General features: G+C 37.0%; 1 protein-coding gene across 2 annotated transcripts; it reads left to right on the top strand.

Moving 5' to 3' along the window:
- Positions 1-3,974: 3,974 nt before the first annotated feature.
- On the top strand, positions 3,975-22,266 carry wars2 (tryptophanyl tRNA synthetase 2, mitochondrial). Of its 2 annotated transcripts, XM_051118428.1 has the most exons (6): positions 3,975-4,084; positions 12,936-13,193; positions 18,408-18,488; positions 19,055-19,137; positions 19,231-19,349; positions 21,671-22,266. In XM_051118428.1, exons 1-6 carry the CDS (start codon positions 3,980-3,982, stop codon positions 22,117-22,119), a joined length of 1,095 nt encoding a protein of 364 aa, XP_050974385.1. In that variant the 5' UTR covers positions 3,975-3,979; the 3' UTR covers positions 22,120-22,266. The 2 variants fall into 2 exon arrangements, with proteins under 2 accessions (XP_050974385.1, XP_050974386.1); XM_051118429.1 differs by lacking the exon at positions 12,936-13,193.
- The last annotated feature ends 350 nt before the right edge of the window (positions 22,267-22,616 follow it).

Here is a 22,616-nt window from a genome sequence, read left to right as displayed (position 1 = left end):
CTACCTATCCATCTTCTCATCAATTCATCCATCCATCCATCGACTTGGGTGGCAGGCGCCCCGTGGGCTCGGTGTCAGAGGGGAAGGCCTGTCTGTCAGTGTCAGGATGCTGGCGTGTCAGGGAGCTGTTGATGCAGGCTGAGGCCCAGGCCTGGTCCCTGTGTTCCCCAGGCCCGTGCCCTCATAGCCTTGCCCCGTGGTGGGCCGTGGCCCCCTGCCTCTATATATTATCACAGGTGGGCTGTTGGTTACAGCCACCCTGCCCATTCTCTTCACAGCACATCAGGGGCGGTCAATAGGCCCTGGTTCTATTACTTGAAACTTGGCCAGGCTTTTTAGAACAGATCTATGAGGGTGGCTGTGCAGATAAATCTGTGGTGAGGAGATGAACAATTAGTGATCAGGGAGGGCGATGAAAGAGGTCGACGTTCACGCAGCAGACAAGCCTTTCAGCATGCAATAAATATGGGGGCAAAGACTTTTGACAGTTGATAGCAGGGTTATGTGCCCCGTCGGAATTGAATTGAGAATGCTGTTTAAATAGCTGATTCTGAAATGAGGTAGCCAACAGAATGAAAAATGGAAATTCAAATCTGCCTCCATCCAAACCCACATCCTTTGTTTGTTTTTTTTTTGTTTTGATTCCGTTTCACTCAGGCTACGTTTGCTAGTGCATTTAGAACACAGACATTTTGCTACAGTTACACCCAACGCTTACACCGGCATTTTTGACCCTCGAAAACAGGGACTTTCGAAAAGGCTGCAAACCCTGTTTTAGTTTGAAAACTCTGGGGTTGCATTTCAGTGTAAACGGACTTTTGAAAATGATGGCATGGCTGCCCACATTCGCTCTGCATATCCTTGATGATCGCATAAACAATAACATCATGCTCATTATGAATGGTCATGTGACATGCGTTTTCGGTTGTGTAGTGTGAACGGAGATCGTTTCTGAAACGTAGTGAGAACACCAGTGTAAATGAGGATCGCTTTCATTTTAAAATGCTGTTTTAAAACAAAAACGCAGTAATGTAAGCAGGGCCTCGGATGCTCATCACAATGTGGAAGAAAAGATTTGATGCTACTTCCATTCAGGAAAATTAAGGAGGGCTTGTGCCACCAAAATGCACCAAAATGCCCCATAATGTAAAATTCTTAAATTTACCCAATTACTTTACACAATCACAAACTGTTGTCAATACTGTTTAAAATCTATCTAAATTATACATGTATAAGGAGCTCATAGGGTTGCAATATTACGACAAAAATCATTATTGTAGATTATTGCTCTTAATGTTGTAATAATGTTTATTAATATCGATATAGAAAACAATATAAAAACGTTTTTGTTTCCGCGTTTTGGGCACATTACATTCTGGCTTCGCAGACAAATATTTCGGTCCATGACCTTAGTCTAGCGCAAGTTATGCAAAAACGCCCGTTAGAATCACTGAAACTACGAAATTATAATTTTTTATTTACATCGTATCTGCACTGTGTTATGTTGTTTATGATGAGGGAATTTGCAAGGGTTCAGCACTGACAAATCTAAGCGCCCCATAATGCCCCATAAATTCAAGACAAAATAATTAAAATGCCCCTGCACAATTACGGCTGTCGCGATTAAAATGAAATATGAAATAGAATAAAAAGCGTCAATTCACGGAATTACATTTAGATTCTCTCACACTGCATCTGACTGCTTTTACGCACTGTTGTGCAGCGTTGAGCTTTATAACCAATCAAACGCATTACTGTTGAACTTATGAATCCATTGGCCAATCAGAGGCGCTTAGATTTTTCAGCGCTGAAAATGCGCAATTCAAATGCGCTTAGATTTGTCAGTGCTGAACGCTTGTGAATTCCCTCATTATAAACAACATAACACACAGTGTAGATACGACGTAAATAAAAGATTATAATTTCGTAGTTTTAGTGATTACGGGCGTTTTTGCATAACTTGCACTTCCGCATGGACCAATATGTTTGTCTGTGAAGCCAGAATGTGCCCAAAACGCAGAAACAAAAACGTTTTCTATATCGATATTAATAAATATTATTACAATAAAAAGAGCAATCTACAAAAATGATTTTTGTTGTAATACTGCAGCTCTATGAGCTCCTACTTTTTACATGTTGAATTTAGATTAGTTAGTTAGCCTAAAATTTTAAACAGTATTGACAACAGTTTAAAAGATTGATACAAGTAATTGGGTAAATTTAAGTATTTGACATTAAAGACAACATAGTATGTTGGTGATTATAAAAATTGCCCTCACATATGTAAAGAATGCCCTTGGAAATCAGTTCCAGGGGGCAAGTATTTCCCCTTAATGGAAAAGTTGATTTCTGACCCTGCTTATATTACATCACAACTTCAATAAATTAACTTTTGCAAAGAAAACTTAATTTCCCAGAATGTATTAGCTGTCAAATGTCTTTGAATTACAATTCAGGAAATCCCAATTCAACTTTTTTTAGGACAATGTCAATTCAAATTCCCATTTATGAATTAAAAAGAAGACGATTTTTGAGTTCCATAATGAGTTCCAAAGTCCAAAGATCCATAGTGTTTTTGTACAACTATGTAAATAAATGCATCATAAATGTAACTTTGAATAAATCAAAAATGTTTACATTTTGAGCACATTCTGTTTGTTTTTTGGCTACACTCTATTGAAGTTACATTTATTTGGATTATCCGTTGCTTAAAAATATAAATAAACTGATATTCTTTTTGTCAAACAAAGGAACCTCAGTAAAGTTGAGATGTTATTCATGGACCACACACACTCAGACACAGAGATTAGCCACATATTATTTTCCTAAAGTCTATCACAGTGGGGTGCTGCCAGTTCTGTCTCTGCATACCCACCCTGCTTTGCTCTCTTTCTCACTGTGTCTCTCCATCCTTCTCTTTCTGTCACACATACTCAATCACATATGCAAAATGTCCAGTGTAGGCATAAGTGGTTTTTCCAAACACCACAAACTTTGCTACAGTACATTAAATGAAGAAATGAAAAGGGGGCTTTAACAAGATGTTGTAGTAAAACCACCTTTAATATTTTTAGAAAATCATCATTGTATCATGAGAAATTGCTCTTCACCGAGGTGCAGAACAAGGCAATGCGACTGGGTGGTCAGGAAATAGATGCCAAAGGCACTAACAGCCAACAGAGAGAGCGAGAATCATAGATCATGATGCAAACACAAAGTGAGGTTTTGGTATAGACACGCTGCTTGATCACGGTCTATGTGTTACAGCGCACAGTGCCGCAGGAGACAGTCTTGAATATAGAATATATGTGTGAATACAACCAGATGCAAAGGTGAGATTAATCAGCTGCAGATGTGCTTGAAGAAGTCTGAAACGCTGCAAAACAGAGAACTGTTTGTACCTTTTTTAAAACATCTGCTAGAAAAACCAGGGGGTCATAATTACATAAAATTAAATGCTGGAGTTGGCCTGTGATACTTTTTCTGTCTCAGAAAAGAGAGTTTATGTTCCTACAGTAGGTGAGGTGACATGTTTGGGCATAGGTATGTTTTAATAATAAACATAAATACTGTCTAAGTAGGTTGCTCAGGTTATGAGACACAATCACTAAACATTCATGCTTTTACAGTGAGAAAGTATGAAGTATAAGGCGTTTTTAATGGGATATTTAACTTAGAAGTGAAAATGATGTTATCGTTTATTTTTAATTTCTTCTGTGGTATAATTACAGCCTCAGGTACCATTCATTTCATTTGTATTGGAAAAAAAAACTCTTTGATTGATTGAATTATTTATTTGAAATTCGTTAAATGGTCTTTTATGAGATTTTGTTATTGTACCAAATATTTTTGCAGAGGTGGCAATTTCATGGGCAGTTCCTTCTAAATTAAGCTTGAGCTAGGCTACTGCCCTGATTGTGTGTTTTGGCTGTATGTCCCTTATTGGACACCGTACGTCTGTGTTTATGAATAAGTCAAGATGGCGCTGTCCATGAGGTGTAACGTGAAATCTGTCTTTCGTTTTATTCACAAGGGTAATTCCCATAGAAGATTATTTAAAGCTGGAAAAGCGACGGGAGCGACGGTAAGAAAGTCTTCTCTTTTTGCCATTTTATTATTTGCCAGTTCGGCAGCTTTACGTAGGAGCTGTTACATGGTTCACCTTCAGTGGAAACCTTCTGCAGTACATTGAAAGTATCCGACAACTGTAATTTCCAATCTAAACACATTACAGTAGTCTTTTCAAATATAGGCGAATACAGTGTAAATAACGGCATTGTTTAAAAAGCGCCTTAGCTTGTGATAGCCTATTGTTGTCGGTGCATGGTTTTTAAAGCTTATTAATGCCAAGAATACTTTGATATTAGTGACAGTTAAATTAATTTTGTCAGGATTAGCAGACTTAATAAACCGATTAGTGATATGGTTGTCATCTGTGAGGAAATTAGATTCTACAGTGCTGCAGATTTGTAGCTTTAAAGGGTAGTGATATGTATGCAATATGAAAATTCAGCTCTGGCATTACACGAATAAATTCCATTTTAAAATATGTTCAAATAGAAAACAGTTATTTTAAATTGTAATATTATTTCGCAATATTATGTTTTACTTTTTTTTTTTTTTTTTTTTAATCCAATAAATACATATAAGACTTAAAACTAACAAAAGTAAGTTATCTCATTCTATAAAAGGCAAAAGAGGAACTGTTTCAGACACGTTTTCCAATGGCGTTTGGGAAAACTACATCATATTGTGAATTGCATTTTATTTCCAGCATTGGAAAACTTTTATTCTGATGTTCAAACCTGATGAGATTTCACAGGTTCACAAACTCCGTTATTCCAAATACTTGTGTTGGATAATGAAGTTTGGTGTTTGAATATCAGGATACAGTCAGAAAATTGATATGTAATTGAGTTGTACATTATAGCACTCTGTAGACCGGTTTTATAAAATAAAATAGTTTTTTTTTTTCTGAGAGGAGTAGAGCACAATGCTGTTAATTTGACTTCCCTTGTGATGGATTTTCATCATGAAAATAGTATGACTATTTTTTTTTTTGTTAAATTATGAAAATAGTAAAAGAAAAGATTAAAAAAAATTATGGAGAATATGATATTTCATCAGATTTCCTCATTCTTGCTAAACAACATATTTACCTTGTATGAGTAGTACACAACTTACTTTTTTTTTAAAGATACTGTTTGAGCATTTTTGAGCATTTTACTGTGTAGATTTGTATGCCTTGCCAGTAGAAAGAAATTTTCTTTTAATGCTTTTCATGCTTTATTTTAATGCTTTTGGAAATGGGTAATTGACAGAATATTTCCAGAACTACTTTTTATTTTATCTATCTATCTATCTATCTATATATATATAAAATAAAACCATTACCACTTTTATTCTTTTATTTTTGGATTAATTTGGCCCTCTTTGCAATCTCACCTGCTCATCCTTGCTCAGTTAGCCATGTCTCCCTGTTACAAAACTGAAATTACACTATTTATAACATCCTTCTTTCCATATTGGAATCCCGGCACTCAAAGTGAACCAAGAGTATGTTAAGGAACTGTTAATTAACATTGCAATTCCCTGAGTGTATGTAACGCTAACTGGACCTGAGCACAGTAAATTATAACTAGTGAGCCTTTTACAGAGCATGTGAAGCCCCCACTGCCTTGACTTGATTGACAACCACGTTTTATTTGATGGCTTCAGCACACTTGCCGTGTAGGAATGTGCGTCCACCGCTGGCAGCCAGTCTCTGTTTTGTTAACTACAGGCAGTGTGTCGTTTGGGACGCTGAAGTGCAGAGTGCTGCGACTGTGGGAGTGAGGTTACAGAAAGACGTCAAAACCATCCCAGCAGTCCTTTATTACCAGCAACAACATTTGAAATGAGGTGTTGGTTTTCATTTGTTTTAATTTTCTCCAAATGTCAGGCACCTCGTGCTAATGCGGACCTTCACAATGCTGCTAGGTGTGATGTACGTCAAAACACGAAGCATATTTTTGGCAAAGAAAGGATTATGAGCTGTAGTGTGAAAAGATGAGCATAGATTTTTCTGTCCAAGCATAAGTGAGAGGGAAATTTGACCTAATGAAATCCATGCCTATAAATAAATATTATTTATAAAGTGTGTCAAATAGTGGCAAGATGCTTACATTTTCTCACCGCCAAGTTTCAGCTAACAAATGCAAAATAAATTTAGCATTAACCTTTTGCTCTGTGTTGAAAACTCTTGTTCTGTTTCGGGAGCTGTTGAAATACCCCTGTTGTGTAAGTGTTTTACGAAGTTGTTTAGACAATAAAAACTCATGTCAGTTTTAAGCTTTTGTTCCGATCACGTCCTGAAACTTCCCTGATTATCCTTCCATACGCTGCAGCATGAGGCAGCAGGATGCAGTGGGCCCTCGCTCCAACCTGCGTTATAAAACATGACGCTCCCTATCCGGCCCTTAATCGCCTGTGGTCTTAATGGCTGATATCAGTCATCTCAGCCTCGTGTTGCACAAAAAGGAAACGGCTCTTAATTCTTCTTTAGCTCTAAATGCTCTAACTCTCATGTCAGCTAAAACCATTAAACCTACTCCCAGAGCCACCCGGAGAGGAAACCATAGGAAAGCAGGCGCACATGAGCCCGGCCTGATTGTATTTATTAATTAGACGATTTGTTTTTACATGTCAGCTAAGCACTTTATTTCACACTCCGCTGTGTAATTCGGTTCATCATTCTGAAGGATGAACGTAATATATGCTGAATAACTCCTCCAGACTCCTCAAGCGCTCATATTTTTTTTGATAATTTAGTGTATTTTGGCTCTTAAAGTTGTGTAGGGTAATGCTGCACTGTGAAAAATTATTTTTCAAGTTAATGAGATAACTGGAGCATGTTTTTCTAGAAAACACTGTTTCTGGCTTTCTACTTCAGAACTTTGTAATTATTTCCCTTACGAAAATTAACCATGGTTTTACTACAAATAAAACCAAAAAACCATGGTTGCTACTAACAAATTAGCCATCATTTTTGTAAGGGTTGTAGGGGTTTCATGATTCATCGATTCGAGTAGTCGATTTAAAAAAAATCTTCAGCTGCAATTTGCCCGTGTCGAGTAACCGGCAAAATACCGGAAGTGGTGCATGTATGATATATTAAACCCATTTAAAAATCATAATAAAGCATAATGCCATTGTGATTTCATCAGATTTGTAAGATAAATCATTTAAAAACCTACACAAACACAGGAGAATACATGAATATCTTTCTCAAAATGCTGTTCATAGCGATTTCAAAAGAAAAGCTCAAACCCTCACTCTGAGTTTACGTGTTTTAATGTCCACATATTCAAGAAATTACGGTAGTACGGTTTTCTGCCATAAAGAAATGACCAAATAATGAAGATTAAGTGGGCATTTGAATTAAATGTTTGTTCAGTATTAAACAAGGATTAACGTTAGATTGGCGCAGTAAAGTGTAAAAACAATCGCCAGGCCGTTGACGCCCTCTGCAGTCATTTGTTATAATGTACATTAGTTCTCTGTTTATAATACATTATGTATTTTAACTGTTTAGTTCAGTAAAACCAAATGATTACTTGCTTTTGATACTTACTTTAACTAATCGTCAAAATAACTGATCAATTACCAAAATAATTGTTAGTGACAGTTAGGTTTACCAGCAATTTCTGAGTGAAAATTATGTTTTGTCAGTTTTTTTCAGTGTGGAGTTTTGCGCTACACCCTATAGACTTACGGTTGCAGAAAATCTGACGAAGATAATTGAATTGCACCCACTATCTGGTATCAAGCTTCTGGGTTCTGTACAAACCAACAGTCAGCGCTGGAGGAAATTAGAGGGAACGAGGAAAAAAACTCTGGCTCGGGAGTTCCTGAGTGTTACCATAATTACACATTGATAAATTTATGAGGTGTGTGCAGGTTATTTCTGCTTCGTTGTGACTTTTATGTGTTTAATTTGTCATTAGTACGCTAGCGCCTCCGCTTTTTCTTGCCGAGGCTCAAAAAGGGAAAAAAGAGGCCGAAGTGGCTTTGTCCTTTATTTGCTTAGTGTAGCTTATATAGAGTGTCCAAATATCGCAGTATAAGCCACGCAAGACATTTATCATTCTCCGTGCCAGGCGTTGGGTTTTGGTTTGAGATTTCGGCAGGCTTTTCTGTGTAGCTTGCAAATAATTATATTTCATGTCAGACTAAGCGTAACCTATCTTTTAATATGTAATGCGATCAGCAGAGGGAGGATTGTAGCGAAACAAAAGCGATTGGTCCTAAACGGTTCAGGGTTTGGCCTCCAAGCCGCAGTCCGTAGTGGAGCGGCTGTCCCGTCCTGGTTATTTTTGGAGCACGGTGCGGCCCTTTCTGCTGGGAGCGCTGTTTTTGAAGGGACTCCAGCCCCATTAATCAGGCCGGGGACCCCACGGTGTGAGAGGGCCCCCAGCCCTGGCTCTCCACACTGCGTGTTTCTGTTCCTCTCCCTGCGCTCTCTGCACAGTGTGAAGCGTAGAGGAACCTCATCAATCTCACCTGTCCGAAACGTCAACCGCAGATTTAATCAAACGCTCCGTCTCCTGCCCCCCTGCCACCTCCTGTACGCCGCCCTCCTCCCCACAAAATACCTCTTCTTTTGCTCTGTCTCCTGCTCATTCTTTCACTGCTCTTTTGGCTTTGTCACTCACGCTTTCTCTAATGTGTTTTCCCCTCGATTCGGGTTCCTGTTTTATTTTCGGCCATTCGCACTTCACTTCAAGCTGAGTGTGTTTCACTACGGCAAAAACACACATTCCCCACCGTCTCGGGTAGGGGAAAGTGCATAAAAATGATTTTCTGCTGTACACTTCACCAAAGCAGGGCTTTGTTGCTAGCCCAGCGGAGAGTGGCAGGATTAAGGCATGTGTTTCTGCTGTTCAGCGTGATGTCTGTTTTAATAGGGTGAGTGAGGCAATGCTGATAGACACCGTAACAGTAGGTTCTGTGTGTCTGAAGCTTAGTGGGGGACAAATGGACTGGGGCGGGAGGGTCAGAGGTGCCGTTCAGAACTGGCCTCGCGCTCCCTCTCTGATATCAGCTCCTGTGGAGAGCTTCTCCACATTTACTGAGCTGCTGATGCTTTCCTGCAGAACCATAAAGAGTGGTGAAAGGCCGTGTTGGAATTGGCAGGCAAAGATGGGCGTCTCTGCCAGGATGTTCCAGCTATGTGTGTCTGTTTTGTCAAGGTCTTGATGGCTCTTTAGGGTCCTTATCGTTTCTTTGTGCATAGTACTGATTTTGAGTTTGAACTAACTTTGTATGTCATTAAAGAGCTCAAATCAGAGAACTTAATTAAATCTGAATGGCCAGTTGCATGCTCATTGTGCCAGTTTTACATTGGACATCAAGTGGAGACCCCATGCTGTGCCTAAATACGTGTGAATACCCTAAAATCAAACATTGAAATTAATTCATTGTTATTTATTTGTTCTTTTATATGGTATGTGGGTGTTTGCCTAATTTAGCTAGCTTTTATAAAGTGATGGATAAAAAAACAAAATGTCGATTTTGATTAGATACACAGCTTTTGACAAGTTTGTTTTAAAAGCTGATGAGTAAATTATTTGATTATTTTCATGCTGGGTGATTCCGTGTCAAATATTTCAAAAGTTTCCCTGGCTCGAATGTTTGATTTTGCTAATATTTTTTTCTGAGGAAAGATAGGCATGTACAGTGATGAAAGCCAAAATATTAAATGTCATGGATGAATATTTACAGAGTAATCCACTATTTTGTTGAGGTGGGTTAAAAATGGCAGTTTTCACCTGAGATTCAGAACCAAATTGAAAGGGGGTAAAAATGATTTTAGAAAGATGGCAGCATCATGATGTTATTTTTACTCAGAGATTGGTAGGTCTCTTAGTAAAATCTGTTGACTTTAGCAATGTTTGTGCTAATGGGGAAACAGCTCTTTCCAAGTTTTTTTTTTTTTTTTCCTCCAAAGTTTCCATGCCTGTAACTGAGTATTAAAGATATCTTAATGCCCTTTTAGATATTGGGTCCTAACAAACTTTCCTTTTGGCTTCTTCATTTTTAAGGCCCTATATGGTTCACTTCCAAAGATATTGGAATTTCAGTATGGGTCCACACTGTAAAACAGCTTAAAAAAGTTTTAAAAATTTAAGTTTACTCAACTCAAATATCCATGTTTTCATGTAGTACAACTTAACATTTCTTTTTGACTAAACTTAAAATTTTAAGGCAGCACGAATACTTACTTTTTTAAGTTGAAACAACTTTTCTTTTCTTTTTTAACAGTGCAGGAGCAAATCGTTAGATTGTTTTCTAACAAAATTAAAAATTTGAGCTGGGGATCTCTGTTTAAGTTGACACTGAATGACCCTGTTATAATTTGTATTTATCAGTGTTTTTTCAAACGTATTAGATGTGAAAACAATAATCTTACATTTTGCAAAGTACCATGTTCAGACAGGATTTGTTGTGAGAAATAGTTTTTTAAGCCAGTGTTTTTCAAATTTGCAGTTATTCCATTTGTAAAATAAAGGATTTTATTTTACTTTCTACATTAACATGGATGCTGTCTAACATCTGTGTGTGACGTAAGGATTGCTTATTCTAAGTAAGACTAAATGAAAATAAAAAGACTAAATAAGAAATAAAAAAGGTGCTTGTACTTTTAATTTTTTTTATTTATGGTATCAACACAGCCAAATAAATTCTCATATGTATGTAGACTGAACATATAAACTAAACATAAATGAAGATTATTGAAATTATTTCACTGATTATAAAATGTCCCTATCAATGTTAAAACCATAGCTACACCTTAATAAATAATGAAGAATGGCACTGAAATGGGCGTCTATAACGTTACTATGTAATGTACCTCCTGAGGGATTGGATACACAGCCTTTGACATCCAAAAAAAGAGCTAATTTTATGATTATTTGCATGTTATCATTTGCATTTATCAGTGTTTTCTCTGCTCTGTGTGACCCTTTTTGAAAATCACATCTCAAGTGATCAAATGGAGGTTACTTGACCTTTTTAAGTCTGTTTTTAAGGGTTTTGATGTTGCCACCCTTTTTTTTTTATTTTACTTTATTTTACATGCAGAACTTGACCATTTTTGGACCACTTGACCTCTAATGATCCAAAATCCCATTGACCTCCACTTACCACCAGAACAGACTGTGAAACCAGTATTATTCATGCACTGTATTTGGTTGTTTCTAGACAGACTTAATCCTGCACCAACTGGAACACACACAGATAGACTTACAATTAAATACTCCTACAAAGTGCCTACATGAGTGTAAGAACAGGGATCGTAGATGTACTATGTAACCCTATCAGCTTGTGCACACACACATACAGTTTAATGTATCCTCCATATGGTAGACCTCTAGGAATTCTTTGCTACTTTGCTGCACTGTGGTACAAAAGTGTTGCGTTTTTCAGTGCAAAAAAAGTAGGAGAAAAGTTACTGCTCCTGCCAGGTGTCATCAAGAAGTGGTTGGTGCTGGTGGGACAGCAGAGGAGAACAAGAAAGTCCCAGTAAAACAAAAGCTGAGTAGTTACTGCGGGTGAGAACGGAAGAGAGTTGTATGTCATTATTTCATTTGTAAAATAATTTTTATTTCACTTGATACTTTAGCATGGATGTTGTCTAACATCTTTGTGTGACATAAGCATTGCTTATTCTTGACACGTTTGCTTTTACAATTTAGGGCCTTAAGGCTTGTACATTTGAAATTATTTTATATGTATATAGATCGAATGTATAAATCATGCATATAAATGACTGTATTATATCACTGATTATAAAATGTCCCTATTAATATTAAAACCATAGCTGCATCTTAATAAATAATAAAGAATGACATTGAAATGGGCATTTCTAAAGTTACTATGTAATGTACCTCCTGAATAAAATTCCCCCATCATCACGCCAACTGCCAAAAAAATTGATATAAAAAATCTGATTTTTCAGACATTCCTTCGGTAGATGGGAGGTGCGATAGGTTGATTATTCCTTCGGTAGTTGGGACTAGTGTTGTTTCAGCTTATGTGTGATTGTCTCAAATGACACCATTACCATGTCTGGATGGTTAATGATCGGCCGGAGGGGAAGAGGGGAACAACGCAAGGTGAGAACACACATGAACCAGGCTCCGTTCTGCCCCAAATCACTTCTGACACCTCAGAGAGGCCCTGTGCATTCGGGCCACTGCACTGCAATTACTCACTCTGTAATGGCATAAATAGCCTGCTCCTTTCCTATAACTAGCTAATGACTTTGGATCAGTGATTCTATTCCCTTGGCTGTAGGCTTCCCTGAAGCCAGACTGATTTCAGATCAGCCATAGAATTCAGGCCCCGAAGTAAGTTTCCTCATGCATACCCATGCATGCATATGGAAGTTTTGAATCTGAAGTCTTGGCCTGCTAGTAACACAACAGGGTTTAGAGGGCAAAAATCACTCTTTTTTCCTTAAAACCTAAAGAGTAGAGGCTTCCAACTCAGTCCAAATATTTTAAAATGACCTCTTTGTTTTATTTCTCCCAATCTTTAATATACTTTATAGGTTTATAGCATTGCACTGCTTTCTTCTGTTAGGACCACTACTGTGATTGTTATTCCATGACTATATCACTCTTAAAAGCTGCTATTGGCTGTCTGTGAACTGTGGAGTGTTTTCATTGGCTGTGGAGCAGTTCCGCTCTAGCACTCTCTCACCCAGTAGGGTGCACTGTTAGTGTGAAACGTGCCTTGGATTTATCGCTTTGATAACATTCATAAAACTGCATAGGGCGTCTCCTTTCTGCCTGTACGCACACCACCAACTTTCTTTGCCTTCACTTTCCCCCCTTTGCTTCTACTATTATCGTTTGTCGTTCTTCTTTACAGATTCTTTCTTTTTCTTACAGAGTCTTCCTAAAGGACAGGTTTTCTCAGGAATCCAGCCCACAGGTGTTCCTCACTTGGGGAACTATCTGGGAGCTTTAGAGAGCTGGGTGGCCCTGCAGGATGAGTACAGTACGGTCATGTACAGCATCGTAGACCTTCATTCCATCACTCAGCCTCAGGATCCTCAGATGCTCCGAGACAACATCCTGAACATGGCCGCCAGTCTGTTGGCCTGTGGCATAGACCCGACTCGCTCCATCCTTTTCCAGCAGTCTCAAGTGAGTCCTGCTTTGAAGTCTTGCTTTCAAATAAGCATGTACAGAGCCTTGCAAAAGTATTCATTCCCCTTCCCACATTTTCTTATGTTGCTGCCTTATGTTAAACTGCTTTAAATGAATACAATAAGTACATTGCATAAGTATTCATACCCTTAACTCAGTACTTAGCTGAAGCACCTTCACAGTATGGTGTGACAAGTTTTGCACATCAGCATTTGGCAATTATCCGCCATTCTTCTTCTCACCTCTTCACCACTCAAGCTCTGTCAGGTTGGATGGGGGCTAGCAGACATTTTCAGATTTCTCCAGAAATATTTGATTGGGTTCAAGCCCAGCCTCTGGCTGGGCCACTCAAGGACATTCACAGAGTTGTCTATAAGCCACTCTTACTGTGTGCTTAGGATCATTGTTCTGTTGGAAGGTGAACCTTCTGTCCAGTCTGAGGTTCTGAATGCTCTGGACTGGGTTTTCATTAAGGCTATCTCAATATTTTGGTGCATTGAGCTTTTCTTTTACTCTAACGAGTCCTTCAGTCCCTGCCGCTGAATAACAGCCCCACAGCATGAGGTTGCTACCACTACACCTTACTTTTTGGAATGCCACTGTACAGGTAATGAGCAGTGCCTGCTTTCCGCTATACATGATGCTTGGAATTGAGGTTCATCAGACCAGAGAATCTTGTTTCTCAGTGTCTGAGGGTCCTTTAGGTGCTTTTTTGCAAATTCCAATCATGTGGCTTGATGCAATCCTGTCGCTGAGCTCTACAGGGCTTAGTTTTTGCTCTGATATGCATTTTCAGCTGTTAGACCTTTTATTAAGAGGTGTGTGCCTTGCCAAATCATACCCATTCAATTGAACTTGCCACAGTTTAACTCTAAGTGAAGTGTAATAACATCTACAAGCAATATGAAGGCTCCTGAGCTAAATTTCAGCTGTCCCAGATATGGGTATGAATACTTATGCAACAGAATCATTTAAGGTTTTTTTTTTTTTTTTTTTTTTAATTAAATTTGCAAAAATGTTAAAAACCTGTTTTTCTGATTTGCCATTATGGTGTATGTGAAGTGTAGATTGAAAAAAAGTAATTTAAAGCAGTTTAACATAAGGCAGCAACATAAAACATGAAAAAAATGAAGTGGTATAAAAACTTTTGCAAGGCACTGTATTAAAACACATTCATTAAGGATCGTTTAGCCTAACAGGAGTATTTGGTCGTCATTTATTCACCCTTGTGTTGTATGACCTTGAATAAGTCATCTGCTGCATTAAAAAAATATATTTTAATGGACTGTTTTTGGTCACGCAATAAGCATCAATGGGGTCCAAAGCAGCACTTTCACTGTGAGGACATATCTTCTTTTGTCTTCCACATAAGAAAGAGAGTAATGCAGGTTTGGGACAACATGAGGGTGAGTAAAGGATGACAGAATTTTAATTTGGTATTAAAATATCCTCTTAAACCATAGATGCTACTAGTATTATATTTTAAAAGTGTGCACATCTTTGTTTAAACAATGTCCAAAAAATTACAAAAAATAAAAAATTCAAAGGCCCCTTTCAGATAACTTCATAAGTCTCATTCTAAATAGGCTTTGGGTCGTTTTATTGGGCTGAACTACTGGCAGTAAGCTAAAACATATTTTCCATTGCCAAATGTTTATTTAATGGAGGCTAGCTTTAAAAGCTTATTTTACCAAACCGATTCCTATCTCTACAAATTCTCAGAATAGGGGAAAACACACAGATTCATTTTCACAGTTCACTTCAAAGTGACCACATGAAGTAGAAAGAAGAGGATAATAATAGATTTTACTGTACGCAGCAACTCGCTAGCTGTCCGGCACATTTTCTCTCGCATTGAGCGACTTTTGAAGGGTAACTATAATAAGTGTGGACATGTTCTTCCTCTCAGCCACCTGATATGCTTTCAGCTGTGTGTGTTTGTGTGTGTTGTGCAGCAGAGTGTAAGTGCGTTGGGATTTTGTGTTTTCTCACTGGAACTTTGCAGCGAGCATGCGAAAACCTGCACGCACACACGCACACACACACTCCCCTGATTTCATTCCATTTTAACTTCATGCCACATATCTTGGCAGGACTGAAGACCTCCCATCGAACATACGAGCTCGAGACTGTTCCACATGTGAAAATAATACCCTGGCCCAAAGAAAACACTTGACTTCATTGAAAAAATGGTGACAAGCTAAAATCAATCGGATCTTAAGTATAGGGCTTTGTCTTTTAGCTATATGTGTGTTTTGGGATGTATTGCACTAGAATCTCTTTTACCAGAATAACATCCACACAACAGGGAGATTTATGTGTGCATTTCTGGCAGACTTGCGTAATTGAACTCAGTGCGTAAATCTAAACAAATATGACCCTTTTTCACACTTGAGTGTGTGTCTGAGGAAAAATCAGTTTATATTTAATGCTCTATTGTTTCACTTACTATTTCTGGGTCTCAGTTAATTGCACAAATCTGACATATGAAGTCATCTGAGATAACCACCACCACCATATGGGATGTTCTGCCGTGGTACCTCAGTCGTCTTCATATCCGCTGTCTTACCCTCACACGTAGATTAGCTAGCTGTAATAAATATCTCTTTCAGCACTGTGCCATAAAATGACTTTTTATGTTCGTTCCTCTCTGGGTTTACGTCAGATGCCTCAAAATCCTTTGGTGAGTATGAGAGATGGTGGTCGTGTTGCCAGCACCCATAAAGTTTAATTCTCTGAAGCAGAACGATTTTGAGAAGTGTTTTTCTTTTAAATGTGTTCATATGTGTGTGCGCACGCTTCTGGAGCTGTGCAGATTTCACAATGCCAATCAAATGAGCTCTTTCACATGGTTTTGTAACAAGAGAAGGACTAGTTTGAGTACGTGAGAGAAAGAATAAATGTAGAAAGGCCTTCACAGTGTGCCACTATGCACCTGTTGGGAGGTGAGGAATATCTTGTTCTCTTCACTGCCACACAGTGGCGCTACGAAGATGCCTAGTTTATGTGTAAGTAGTGTCACTACTAGTGCTTGTCAGTTAATTTGGTAGCATGAGGGTCTGTGGTAAATGTCCACAATAAAAAAGATAATCAAAATTTTAATAATATAGTGTGAGTTTTTTTTAGAAATGTACTCTTTCAGTTCATGTTGGTTTTGTGAAAGAGGTATGAAGTTGAAACTAATTGATTGTATAAATGTGGTGTAGCTATAACACTGAAAAAATATCTTGTAGGAGTTACGTTGTAACAATTTGCGTGAGCACATTTTAAGTAAATTTTACTGCTACTGCTCTGTATAGTTTACCTCTTATTGTCAAGTAAAATCTACTTACCCAAGTTAAGTAAATTTAGCAAAGAAAATAAATAATTTTAGCTTTGCCAGTAAAAATTTAAGTAATTTTTTTTTGTCCGCTTACTTGGCAATACTTTGATTTTACTTAATATAGCACTGAATTAAACCAGGCTTTTAAAGTGTATGTGTAACTCAGAAACATCTAAATAAATAATACAGTAGATACCATGTAGATACTATATCTACATAATTAGTAATGCAACACTCACCCGAACACAGAGACTTCAATACTTGTTACACAAACATTTTGTGGATCATTTTTGAGTATGAATGTGTTGTTTTGAGTATGAAATGAATTTTAGATTGTAACAAAATTGCACTGAACCTAACAACGAAAGCATTGATAAAACAGTGTAAATACAGCTGGAAAATTGCAAAAAAAAAACAAACAAACTTATTAATTATTCGTGCCCCAGTGCATGACGGGAACACCAGTATTAGAAAAGTTGAGTAGGTTTCACTTAATTTTATTTAATGGTTTAATTTCTATATTGAGAACTAATATAGAATTTACTTGCAATTATTGCCTAAATTTTCATGTAGAAATTACATTCCTTTTTTGTAGTATTTACCGTATCAGAGAATAATTTTCGTTAGCGAATGTTAAAATTAATAACATTAATATATCTCTTTTATTACTTAAAAAAAGTGCTATTTGAGAAATATAATTGTGATAAATTGTCAAAATGAGAATTGCACTATATTTTACAACCTAAACTTTCCATGTCATGAAAATATCAAATTATCTAAAGTGATATATTAACGTTGACACACATTTGTGAATGTATCCATGTTTTTTTTTTTTTTTTTTTTTTTTGAGTATGTTTCTACACTACTAGCCAAAAGTTTTTGGATGGTAAAATTTTTAATGTTTTTTAAAGAAGTATCTTTTTTGCTCACCAAGCCTGCATTTATTCGATCCAAAGTACAGCAAAAACAGTAAAGCTTTTAAATATTTTTGCTGTTTAAAAAAAAAAAACTGTTTTCTATTTGAATATATTTTAAAATGTAATTTATTCCTGTGATTTCAAAACTGAATTTTCAGCATCATTACTCCAGTCACATGATCCTTCAAAAATTATTCTAATATTCTGATTTGCTGTTCAGAAAACATTTATTATTGTTGTTGTTGTTGTTGTTGTTGTTGTTGTTGTTGTTGTTGTTGCTGAAAACAACTAAATATAATTTTTTCAGGTTTCTTTGAATAAAGTTTAGACGAACAGCATTTATCTTCACTTTTGAACAATTCAAAACATCGTTCCTAAATAAAAGCATTAATTTCTATCATTTCTAAAATTACCCCCCCAACCCCTCAAAAATGGATTTTCAATACTATTTTAAATATTGATGATAATAATAATAATAAATGTTTCTTGAACAGCAAATCGACATATTAGAATGATTTCTGAAGGATCATGTAACCCTGAAGACTGGAGTAATGATGTTGAAAATTTAGCTTTGATCACAGGAATAAATGACATTTTAAAATGTATTGAAATTGAAGGCAGTTTTAAGTTATTTTAGTAAAAATATTTCACAATATTACTGCTTTTGCATGTTACTGTTTAAAGACCTTTGACTGGTAGTGTATATGTTTGATTTATTGGAAAAATTAGTAGTTGTTTTTCCTAAAAAAATAAAAAATATATTTATTTTAATTTTTTCATTATGATATCAGGACAGTTGTATTTGTTAAAAAAATGTACTATCAAAATTTATTTTAAATTCAGAAATTAAAAACATACTCATCATAGAAGGTGTATGTATGTAATAATTGCACTTTTAATATATTTCTGAGTAAATTAATTAATAAATGTTCTGAATGCCATTACATGTTTTGTTTTGTTTTTTTCCTGCAGGTCTCAGAACATGCTGAGCTCTCATGGATCCTAGGCTGCCTTACCAGCATGCCTCGTTTACGGCACCTGCCTCAATGGAAGGTAATTACAGCCCATTTGTTTTTGCCGCATCAACTGAATACGAGTTTTTATCCGCTCGTGACAGTATGTTATATAAAAAGACATATGATATGTATTAGAGCCCTCTAAAGATGGTAACATGCCAGTCTGAATGCTCAGACCTCCCTCCTCTGTTTGTTGTCCATGTGGCACGGCGACAGGCTTTTCCTGTGCCGGTCGTGAGGGTGGACGAACCTGGCAGGGAGAGACAGGGCTTGATAATGACTGTGATTCACCCAGAGAGGACAACCCTTTTATATTGCTGCTGACGGAGAGCTCGGCCAGAAGCCTCCCACCACTGCAGGGAAAACACCTAGCTGTTTACTCAACAGCTGAGTGCATGTGAAACGTGGCGGAAAGTGGCCTTTGGATGCTGTCTGCGTGCGTTAATGTGGCAAAACTCCTTCATTCGGCCCGATGTGGGGAAACTGAGAAAGGGCTTGATGTTAGACCTCATTGTAATAAGAAAACAAATAGCCAGATGTAATGAAAGGTGCTTTGGGTTTATTTCAAACTTTCCTTAAACTTCCCCTTTCTTTTCTTTACAGATGAAGAGCAAGCAGAAGAACGAAGGCAGTGTGGGGCTTTATACGTACCCGGTGTTACAAGCAGCAGACATCCTGCTCTACAAGTACGGCCGGCTGTGCTCTTCATCTGTTTTATTCTTAGCGTGGTTATATTCCCAGCTTTGTGTTTGAGAGAGAGTGATGTTATTGTTGTGCAGATCCACACATGTGCCAGTAGGGGAGGACCAGATCCAGCATTTGGAGCTCGCCCAGGACTTGGCCCGCATCTTTAACAACCAGTATGGAGAGTTCTTCCCAGAGCCTCGTGCCCTGCTCAGTATGTTTGGGAGTTTTCATTTTTGCCTCATGACATTAACTTCCCGTTTTAATCAGCCTGTTTTTCTCATAAGCATTCACCTGAGCGCAAACCCTGAAAAGTGGAAGGGTAAGACAAATTACTCGGTGTCATTCAGCGAACACACACATGAGTCAGTGCTCTCAAGTGTCTTCTCCAGCTCCCTGCTTTCCTTGCTGTATGTTACACACAAGTCGTGCACACACATGGCTGGCATGTTGAATTGTCAGTTTGAGCTACAGTCTTTCATTCACTATAATTATCGCCGTCATAAAAGCACAATATGAAACCGGTCATGTGTGCGATGGTGCTTTGATTAAAGGAGTGTTCTCTTCCTCCTCTATCTGAGTGATGGGGTGATAATGGATTTGGGGGGTTTCCCTATAGTGACTTCACAAAGGACCGGTTCACATCGCTCTTCTTACATGTGAAGGAAGACTGCGCCTGCATCCGAGAGCCAAAGCTAAAGAAGCCAAACAAATATCTGTTGCCCCGAAACCAAATCAAAGATCCGACAATTAGAGCCCATCTGTGTTGTGATTTCACAGAGGAATAATATTTACACAACCCAGCTATTTTCCTGAGATTCTTAATTTCAATCTGATGAGTGTTCGACCTGTGGTCGCTGTGTAATGCTAATTTATTGAAATTTATCTTGTAAAAAGTGGAAAATTGCATCCTGCGATTACTGTTGTATGGTTAATGGTTAGGCAGTATTGGAAAGGAAGCTTTTCAGAGAAATCTATATTAAATAGCATGTTTCCTGCACCGCTTTTTGGCAGTGGTGGAAATGAGCTGGTTCATTTGGTGAATATTAAAAAAAAAAATAATAAAAAAATCTGACCAATTGTTTACTGAACTAAATCTGAACTGAATCCACATTTGACTCGTATTATAACTTACTGGTATTAAGTGATATGATCTATTATATTATATGTGACCCTGGACCACAAAACCAGTCTTAAGTAGCACAGGTATATTTGTAGCAATAGCCAAAAATACATTGAATGGGTCAAAATTATCGATTTTTCTTTTATGCCAAAAATCATTAGGATATTAAGTAAAGATCATGTTCCATTAAGATATTTAGTAAATTTCCTACCGTAAATATATCAAAACTTAATTTTTGATTAGTAATATGCATTGCTAAGAACTTTTTTTCTCAGTGTTTTTAATTAATTAATTTTTTTTTTTTTTTTTTGCACCCTCAGATTCCAGATTTTCAAATAGTTGTATCTTGGCCAAATCCTATCCTAACAAACCATACATCATACATACATCAATGCAACACTTATTTATTCAGCTTACAGATGATGTATAAATCTCAATTTCAAAAAAACTGACCTTTATGATTTTTGTGGTCCAGGGTCAAAAATACAAAAATACAGTAAAAAGAGTGACATTTAACTATTTAAAATAACTGTTTTCTGTTTGAATATGTTTGAAAATGTAATTTATTCTTGTGTTGGCAAAGCTGAATTTTCAGCAGCCATTATTCTAGTCTATCAAAAATTATATTCTTTATTATTCTTCACTTCTTTAATTATCATTTGTATTAATATCAATATTAATGCTTTACATTTTTTGTAGAAACTGTGAATTTTTTTTTCTTTTGAATTTTCTGAATTTTTGTATTTACTTTTTTGATCAATTTAATGTCCATGTTGAATAGAACTGTTTTATATATATATATATATATATATATAATAGTTTTATTCAAATTTCCTATATACTATATATATAGTTAAATATTGTATAATTTTATTTTATTTATATATATATATATATATATATATATATAATAGTTTTATTCAAATTTCCTATATACTATATATATAGTTAAATATTGTATAATTTTATTATATATAAAATATTATATATAAAAATTGTCATTAATTAACTCGCCCTCATGTCGTTTCAAACCGGCAAGAGCTTCGTCTTCAGAACACAAATTAAGATATTTTTGCTATAGCTATATAACGTTACAGTTGAACCACTGATATCACATGGACTATTTTAACCATATCCTTACTACCTTTCTGGGCCTTGAACGTGTCAGTTGCGTTGCTGTCTATGCAGGTTCAGAAAGCTCTCGGATTTCATCAGAAATATTTTAATTTGTGTTCTGAAGATGAACAAAGGTCTTACGGGTTTGGAACGACATGAGGGAGAGTAATTAATGATAGAATTTTTTTTAATTTTTAGGTAAACTTACCCTTTAAGTATTACCTATTATAATGGAAATATTTAATTGATTTCAGCACAGATGAAACCTTTAACTCTTCCTGGTTTTGAACTCTCAGGTGGCACACGAAAGGTGAAATCTCTCAGGGATCCATCCTCTAAGATGTCCAAGTCAGACCCCCAAAAGTTAGCTACCGTCTTCCTGACCGATACGCCTGATGACATTGTCCTTAAGATTCGCAGAGCTGTGACTGACTTCACATCTGAAGTGACTTATGAGCCTGAGAGTCGGCCTGGTGTATCAAACCTAGTCTCCATGCACGCAGCTGTGTCCGGACAGAGCGTGGAGGAGGTGGTCAGGCTGGCTAAAGGTATGGACACTGGACAATACAAGAATGTGGTGGCCGAGGCTGTTGTACAGAAGCTACAACCCATTCGGCTACAGATCCAAAGACTGAGAGCCGACAGAGGCCATCTTGAGAGTCTGTTAGCCAAAGGAGCAGAGAAAGCCCGCAGCCTCGCAGCTCCTGTGATGACAGAAGTCAGAAAACTGGTGGGCTTCTATTAAGGATTTAAAAACTGAAATGCAATGCACTCTTCTCTGTCTGTCTTAGATTCATTCAGTATACTGGTGGGAAAAACTCAGTTTTGTTTGCTTACGTCTTGTGTTTTTGTCCATTTTTTATTTAAGCAAAATTAAATAATTTTCTTTTTATTTTGTTGTCAAATGAATAACATTCGTTCAAAATCCTCTTCAATCTCCACATACCTCAATTAACACACATGCTGTGCAGGAAAAAACTGCAAGTTTAGCCAACTCCTGCCGAAGTCTTCTCAAGGCCGCTAGCTGACAGTCCAGGCACCTCATACTTGCACTATGCATGAATGGAGTGATGGATCAGTTTGTACTTGTGTAAAAATAATGTTTTAATTGTATTGCGCTGGTTTCTCCCTTGTAAGAAAGAATCTGTGACGAGTTGGCAAGATCGTCTGTCCATTAGGCAAAGTAAAATTACAAGGCAGAGCAACTAGTAAAATCTATTAGAAAATTCCACTTGATGCGTT

This window comes from Labeo rohita, chromosome 9 (genome assembly GCF_022985175.1).
Source record: "Labeo rohita strain BAU-BD-2019 chromosome 9, IGBB_LRoh.1.0, whole genome shotgun sequence".
In the NCBI taxonomy this organism is placed as follows: Eukaryota; Metazoa; Chordata; class Actinopteri; order Cypriniformes; family Cyprinidae; genus Labeo; species Labeo rohita.
The sequence above is the reverse complement of the archived record's forward strand: the minus strand, read 5'-3'. Positions and strand labels throughout refer to the sequence as shown.

What these genes read in the sequence shown, in the direction of transcription:
- wars2 (XM_051118428.1), top strand. Translation starts at nt 3,980, where the DNA reads ATGGCGCTGTCCATGAGGTGTAACGTGAAATCTGTCTTTCGTTTTATT. An exon ending in GGCACCTGCCTCAATGGAAG is followed by an intron (nt 18,489 to 19,054) that starts GTAATTACAGCC and finishes TTTTCTTTACAG; the next exon opens with ATGAAGAGCAAGCAGAAGAA. An exon ending in GCAGACATCCTGCTCTACAA is followed by an intron (nt 19,138 to 19,230) that starts GTACGGCCGGCT and finishes ATTGTTGTGCAG; the next exon opens with ATCCACACATGTGCCAGTAG.